We start from the raw sequence: 8,454 nt of genomic DNA on the forward strand, positions 1-8,454 counted from the left end.
ACACACACACACACACACACACACACACACACACACACACACACACACACACACACACACAAACAAAGGCAGAGTGTTAAGAGCCACAAGGAAATCAAACACTTAAAGCCAACATTTAGGGTAAATGGCAATAACACAATGTTGTACAGCATTAAAAAGCAAAAGATTCTTTATATGTAGGATTTTTTCATTAATGTTTTTCTTTTTTTACTGCATTACAGTTTTTTTTGTGTGGAATATTTAAACCTAATTATCCCAAGGAATGATTGCAAGGAATTACATGACACTTTACATGGTTTAATGCATTGTTTCCCAACCTTTTTTTAGTCGCGGCACCCTTTGGAAATTTTAACAAACTTGTGGCACCCTACAAAATTAATAACATTTTAGCAATTTAAAAATATTAAAAAAAGATTTTTTTACACGGCACCCCTGCTCTCGACAGACGGCACCCCAGGGTGCCGCGGCACCCCGGTTGGGAAACACTGGTTTAATGCATGGCATAAGACAATGCACATGCAAACTTCTATGTTAAAGACACTAAGACGGCTGAACTTCAATGCAGTATGCAGTGACCTTTAAAACTGCAAACACAAAGCATCTACAATAGTAATGTGTTAGACTTGAAGTCATAATACAACATACAGCAGCATTCAACATCTTAGATGCATTGCTTCATTGAATGAATTTTTGTGGAAATTTGCATTCATGAAAATAATACAATAAACCTACAAAAACCATTGACAGTCTTATAAATTACTTAAAACCAGTGGTTCTTAATCCTGGTCCTGGGGATCCCCCACTCTGCACATTTTGTATGTCTCCCTTATCATAAAATAATTACTTAACAGTAACGTAGACTGAAAAAATGAGCAATCAATCATATTTAATTGACGAATAAGCATTTTTTGTGTGTATGCTGTATAATGATCATTGTACTTTATTCATTTGGTGATATGTTCTCATAGCACAGGAAATAAGGGGAAAAGCCAAAATAAACCCTCAAAATACAGCTACAAACATTTGGATTTTCTGGCATTGGCTGGATGAGAAAATGGATCAAACACCATATATACAGGCTAACTCTGTCCATTTAAAAGAGTGCAGGTCTGCTATGATTGGCTGGTTTTAAAGGGGCAGGGACCTGATAACTGTGAAGTATTTGTGATTGGGTGACTCCAGAGAGGGCTGTACCTACATGAGAGTGAGGTGTTTATAATTGGATAGTTCCAGAGGGACTTGCGTGAACTGGTTGCCATCGAGATAGCTATCAGAAAAAGACAAACAAGTTATTACTCAAACACAGAGGAAATAGCACATTAGCAACACTGTAAGAGGAAAAAACTTCAAAGACATATATATAGCAGCCATGTATTATTTCAGACGTCAAATATGTTGGTGGAGACAGCTGGGTTTACAAAAAAGGTGTGCCTGGATTAGATAAGGGGATTTTTTAAAATGGCCATTTATTATGAAATTGCTGTGAGGTTTGTGGCCGTAGTGTGTTTGTGTACACTCACAGTTCTGTAACGTCTTTAGGAATGCCTTTGGGTAAAACCTTAAGTCCTTTATTACTGCAGCGAACCACCGTATCCAAACACGAACACTCAGCAGGACAGCGAGCCAGGGGTGAACAGCTATTCTCATCATTACCTGCACACACACAAAGAGAAAATTAATCATCATGTTAATTTTCTCATTTATCAGAAGCCGAGAATAATGAAATTTGAAATGAGCTTTTCGATGTGAAGATATGCCAAAGTGATTGTTTTTGTAAGCTTGCCTGAGTTTGTGTAAAGGAAGGATAACACTGAGCTATGCTCATGTTAGCATAACATATCTTATCAAAGCCTTATTTGGCCACATCTTGAATAGGGATCTCCTTAAGAAAGTATGGGCTCTGACAGCGGGGGTTGCCTGTGACAATCCGTTTCTTACGGAGCCATTCCCCTAGCCAGGCCAGATGACAGTTACAGCTAAACGGATTGGCCAGCAAGTTCCTGTGGGATCGCATAAGGAAAAAATATGTAGCAAATATTTAGAAAAACATTCCAGAAGCTCACAAACAAAAGCTCTGTTTTAAAACCTAATGAGTTGCCTGCAGGGGTGTGAAGTAACGAATTACAAATACTCACGTTACAGTAATTAAGTAGTTTTTATCAGTATTTAAATGGGGATGATTGTACTGAGAATAACTTTCATCTTTTCTTCAACTGAATACTGTTTCCGTGCTGTTTTGATGTATTTTAATGAGTTGGCAGTCAAAATTAAAACTGCTGGATAATATATATTCTTTATTCTTTATTACAAACAAGATAATGTGAATTACAGAATGTACAACGTTTTTAAAATGTGTAAATTGCGGTGTACAGCGTTTATTATGAGGGGGAAGAACCCACAGCTCAGTACTCACTACTCAATACTCGTGAGTACTTTTAAATAGGCTACTCTTTTACTCTACTCACACTACATTTTTTGGAAGGTAATGGTACTTTTACTTGAGTATATTTTTTCAGTACTCTTTCCACCACTGGTTGCCTGCATACTAGGCACACTACCTTCTTGAAAGGCAGGCAACTTTACTAAATCAGATGGCAGACGAGGCAAGATTTAGCTAAATAAGTAACAAGTTGACCTGTTTTAAAGTTCACTGCTTTATCCTAGTATTTGTGTTTTTTCTTGTAATTTCATAATAATATGGAGTATCATGGAATTAGCTTATCAATTTGCTAATGTGAAACTGTATTAAGTCAAGTTTTCTGTATAAAATGCTATTTGAGTGAAGAGTTTCTTTTTATGTAGAATGATTCATATTGGTCACCTCCTTAAAGGGACAGTTTACCCAAAAATGAAAATTTTGTCATCTTTTACTCTCCCTCATGTCATTCCAAACCTGTAGTTTTTTTCTTATGTTGATCATAAAAGATCGTATTTTGAAGAATGCTGGTAATCAAACAGTTGATGGTCCCCTATTGACTAGTATTTCTTTCCCTGCTATGGAAGTCAATTGGGACCAACAACTGTTTGGTTCTTCAAAATATCTTCTTTTGTGTTCAACCTAAGAAAGCAACTTATACAGGTTTGGAATGACATGGCGGTGAGTAAATGATGACAAAATTTTCATTTTTGCGTGAACTATTACTTTAAATGCCTGTTCACATCAAGGACTACAACTATAATGATAATTATTAGGTTTTAGTAATTATGCAACTTCTGTTTAGAATAAGGAAGTCCACACAACACCTATAACAATAACGAAACAGAGGAATGACTTTCATAACTTTTTTCCTGCTGATGAACAATAAAACATTGACAACCAATAAGAATCCACCCAACTTTAACAAAATTGAACATTTAAAGCAGCAGACAACATAACTACTGTGTGTGCTTACAATAAACAATGTTACACCATGTCCTAACTACACATGACACGTCAAGATTCCAGCGAAAAGCAATTTGGGTGTCCACACTAGACGCGACACGACAGAATCAATCAAATATCACAGCCAATCAGAAGCGTGTGTGGGCGGGCTCTATCTGGAAGCGCACTGCTCTTGCAACGAAATGGATACGTTTATAATCTAATTCATAAATATTAAAGCTTTTTAACATCATTAAATGTACATATACTGAGTGACTGATAACATTTTAATGGAATACACTCGTTGGTTCGCAGTGAGTCCACAGTTTTAACGGTCATCTTTGCTTTAATTTATTTTCAAGATCTGAGGTAAACTATCTATTGTTGCTTTCAGTATGGCTATAAGGTCACACAAAATTATATTTAAACTCATATTAGAGACGTTTAACCTTGAATAAAGCACATAATCACCTGAGATTATCTACTGTCATATAGTTTGTATGTTGTTGTTCCAGCCGCGATGTCGTGGAAATAGAAACCGTTTATAAATGAGAAATTTTGCATGTAGCCGTCGTGGCTGGTTAGGACAAAAACTCTGATTAACATGGAAAAGATACCTTTTATCGTGTGTTGCGGCGTCGCGTCGAATCGCGTGTAGTTAGAAACGGTGTTATTGTGCATTGGTGTGAATGCTAATATAAATATTGTTGTAGTTTTCATTATAGTTATCATTCTTGGTGTAAACAGGTCATTAAGATAAGGATGTTCCTTCAGAAGACAGTCACCTACTGTATTTAGGTAGCAAGGCAGCTAACTCGGTTTTGGGACAGCTTTACTGAAACAAAACAAAACACTTTGTTGATACTGTGGTTTGATACTCACAGTGTTGAGAGGGAATGTAGTGTGTCAAAGGCTCCCGGGGACATGGAGGTGATCAGGTTATCATAGAGGGAGAGCAGTCTCACAGAGCTCAGACCAGTAAAACTACCGTTATTGACACAGCTTATCTTGTTACTCCTCAACATCCTGCACATGACAAACACACACACATAATCATTTAAAACAGCCAGAAGCTGCGAATTTGGTTTGGAACACAGAGACCAATGTGCCCACACCTGAGAATAAAATCATACCTAGAAATAATTTTTTGACAGCATCTGGATGCATTGTCCTGAAGTTCAATCGAGTCATTCAGTCAAGTGTGCAAGCATGTGATACTCACAGTGTGCGGAGGCCGCTGAGGCCTTTCAGCATGCTGTAGTGGACATTCTCTAAGCGATTGCTCGTCAGTATGAGTTCATTCACTCCACTGGCCCCCTCAAATGTGCCCTCCTCAATATCTGTGATCTTATTGTTACTAAGATTACTGTAAAACAAAGCAAGTTGGCATGGTACTTTACGTGCTCTGATGATGCTGGCCTAAAGGCTGGAATACGCTACACAATTTTTGTCCCGATATTCTTCCGATTTACAGTCTGGAGAAGTAGACGCTAGTTGCCGAAAGTCAGAGCCAGTCTACAGATTTGAGTTGACAGATTCATAGAAAATCACATACTGACATACTAGTGGTGGTTGAGGAGAGACCCCCCCATATGATTGTAAAGCTCTTTGGGTGTATAGCAATACACAAGAAAGCGCTATATAAATGCATCATTCATTCATTCATTCATTCAGTTGACAGATTTCATAGAAAATCGCATAGTGTATGATGGTCACAGACTCAGTTTTTTAAGCTTCAGACTATGATTCCATCCAGTCAGAGGATATCAAACATGTTTGATTTTAGAACGTGTATTGTTTTCATTTTTCACGCATCTCAAGGCGCATGTTTCTGCGGGGGTTTGTTGTGATCGAAACGATCTGGTAGTGTTCCTGATCCTCAGTCGTTTAGTGTATGATGGTCAGTTTTTCTTTTGTGATTATTACAAATTCGGTAACTGTATGATGCTCAGTATTTTAAGATCTGTTCAGTTTTTAAAAGTCGTGTAGTGTATTCCAGCCTTAAACTGTATATTGGCAGATGACAAAGACACAGAAAGAGACTTACATTTTGCGCAGCTGAGGAAGCTTCTTAAAGATTCCTGTAGCCTCCAGCACTGTAAATTCATTATTGTTCAAGCGGCTGCATGGAAAACAAATGAAACACACAAAACACAATAAATTATTTGTAGATGAATTAATCTGTGTGTGTTTATATGTTTATAAGCAATAAAGGTTGTGCACTATTCAGAATTTAATCTATATGAACTTTTTGAAACGTCAAAGTTTTGTTGAAATGGACTTTCAGTGATTTGGAATGAGTAGACAATGTTTAGTAGGTAAATGTAGACAGAATTTTCATTTTTGGCAGAACTGAACCTTAAATGAGAGACACTCACAGTTCTGCTGTATATTGAGGTATGTGGTCTGGGATCTTTGTGAGCTTTTGTCCAGAGCAGTCCACTGTGGTTCCTTCACAGCGACACTTCTCTGGGCACGCCAGGTCAGCGAAGCAATCCCCACCTAGTTTTGATCGGTAGTCTTCCACACCTATACACATAACCACACGCACACACAAACAGCACACCATTACACACCACACAATCACAAATAAAGTGTGTATGAGAGAAATAGAGGACAGAGAGAGAGAGAGAAGGAGAGGCGTAAGCTTGAAGACGTTTGGGTGGAAAGGTAGAGTGGTAAAAGTAGAGGGTCAGGAGGACGTTAAAGGTTAATTGTGCTAGACCAGAGGAAACTCAGTTATCACCATGGCAATTATGGTATTATCATTCTTAACAACACATAAAGCCATGCTGACATACTAGCCATGACTTTGGAGTGTTGTGTACACACACAGACACGCGCTTATAAGTGGGAAAAGGCGATGCACATATTCTTAACTGCACATTCATACAAACAAAGACAAAAACATTTACACACACATACAAAGGTTGTCTCTTGTTGCTTGCCATGCTGTAGATGCTGCAAGACCTTCCGTGGTGCTTGACAGAACCATGTATTAGTCCGAGTCTGCAACCACATGGTTAGATCAAGCACAAAGGAAAACCCCGCTGAATTTCCTCCACAAGACACAGAGAGAGAAAGAGAGAAAGAGAAACAAAGGATTGAGAGCTAAAGAATGAGACAGTAATTTGTTTAGCCGTGATAAACTAGTGGAGAGCGTGATAGAGAGAGGAGAGATGCGGGGAAAAAAGAGAAGAGAGAAACAGAAGAGTGTGGCAGGAATATTGCAGCTGTTGTACAGTAAACAAACATGAATCAGCAGTTATATGCACAGTCAAACACACACGTACACGTTCAATTCACACTGTGTGCTTCATAAACCTCTGAGCACATTTTCACATATATTTGGGTTCCTGGTCTGTGATTGGTTGGGGTTGAGGGGGGAAGGGCTTGTTGGGTGACGTCTTACTAGTCTTGTGTCAGTTACTTACACTTATTGATATGATGAATCCCTGAGTGTGTGTGCGAGAAAGGAAGAGAGAGAATATGTAATACACTCAAACAGTCAAACCCTAATACCTGCGAACACTGGAAAACCCGAGTCTTAGATCCATGCCACTGTGTGCTATTTGTGAGCATGCACACAGCAAGAGTGACACTGATCAAGCTGGTGAAGGTTTGACAACAAATTAACATTACACTGAAGCGCCATTGTGTGCTTGCTCATCTAGCAACTTAATGTAAAAAACCAACAACTGTATTTGTATTTTGGTTTAAAGCACATGCCCAGTTCTTATAACTATAAAGTATTAATAATAATTTTTAGGAAAAGCATACATTTAATTACATATGTACACAACTTCTTTTTTTTTTTTTTGTAATGAAATTATATATATACTATCATTAAAAAGTTTGGGTCCAGTAAGGGAGAGTGAGAGTAAGTAAATAAATAAATAAATATTCAGCTTTTATTCAGTAAGGATACATTAAAATGATCAAATGACTTTTACAAAATAATAAACAAAATCTGGTTGGAGTGGTTCAGAGGGTCAGCTTGTTTTGTTTATTGTGAAGAAGATTTTGGACAATTATATGTGACCCTATCTATGCAAAGACAATGAAAAATTGACAGACACCCCCCCATCCCCCCCCAAAAAAGGAACATGTGACACTGAAGACTGGTGTAATAACTGCTTTCCCATCACAGGAATTAATTACATGTTACAATATATTAAAAATAGAAAAGTCATTTTAAATTCTAAAAATATTTCACAATATTACTGTTTTACTGTAAAAAACAAATGTATAAAAAAAAAATATAGCTTTGGTGAGTATAAGGGACCTCTTTCAAAAAAAAAAATAAATAAATAAATTACCGATCCAAAACATTTGAATGGTAGAGTATAAAAGAAATAAAAATACAAAATAAATACTAAATTATAATAATTTTTATAATATATTTTTAATTAATATAGATTTCTTTATTAATAAAGACACAGTCATAAAAGAAGAGGTATTAAAATCATTGTATGTATGAACTGGATTTATAATGTATTTTTAAATAAATGATTAGATTCTGATTAGATTATGAGTATTGTCATTGACCCACGTGCTACACAATACCACAGCAACATTATGCATTGCTCTTCTATGCAAATTCAGCAAAAATCTATCTGCATAATAATGTGCATGTCATTTGCGTGCATTAGTGTAGTAGTCCAAAGGCTTTTGTGCAGTACACACACAGACAAAATGTTTAGTAGCTGAACATACCTGGTATAAAATATTGCTCTTTAGCTAAACAAAGAGAGATACACAGAGAACTGAGAGGAAAGCTGTGTGTATGTAGATCAATAAATGAATATGAATATTGATCAGAGAATCCTGCTCATTTATAACCCCACAGCGATCAATACTCAACTGACAGACAGTAAACTAATAATACCCCCCCACACACACACATTTGCATTCTGATTTATAATCTGCTTAGACAGGAGAAGATAACTCATGCTGAGACCCTCAGAACTGTGTATATGTCGGTGTAAGTAAAAGCTGACTAAGATGTTTACACCCCTGATCGCACACACACACACACACACACACACACACACACACACACACACACACACACACACACACACACACACACA

At 37.1% G+C, this 8,454-nt stretch overlaps 1 protein-coding gene across 1 annotated transcript in view; it reads right to left on the reverse strand.

Moving 5' to 3' along the window:
* LOC107695646 (slit homolog 2 protein-like) overlaps nt 1-8,454 on the reverse strand; it is an 83,899-nt gene that overhangs the window by 14,500 nt on the left and 60,945 nt on the right. The window contains 7 exon segments of the mRNA XM_016495658.1: nt 1,199-1,267; nt 1,521-1,664; nt 1,848-2,000; nt 4,244-4,387; nt 4,584-4,727; nt 5,409-5,483; nt 5,740-5,890. Of these exon segments, the coding sequence (XP_016351144.1) occupies nt 1,199-1,267; nt 1,521-1,664; nt 1,848-2,000; nt 4,244-4,387; nt 4,584-4,727; nt 5,409-5,483; nt 5,740-5,890 (880 nt within the window).

Source organism: Sinocyclocheilus anshuiensis, unplaced genomic scaffold (genome assembly GCF_001515605.1).
Source record: "Sinocyclocheilus anshuiensis isolate Anshui unplaced genomic scaffold, SAMN03320099.WGS_v1.1 scaffold517, whole genome shotgun sequence".
In the NCBI taxonomy this organism is placed as follows: Eukaryota; Metazoa; Chordata; class Actinopteri; order Cypriniformes; family Cyprinidae; genus Sinocyclocheilus; species Sinocyclocheilus anshuiensis.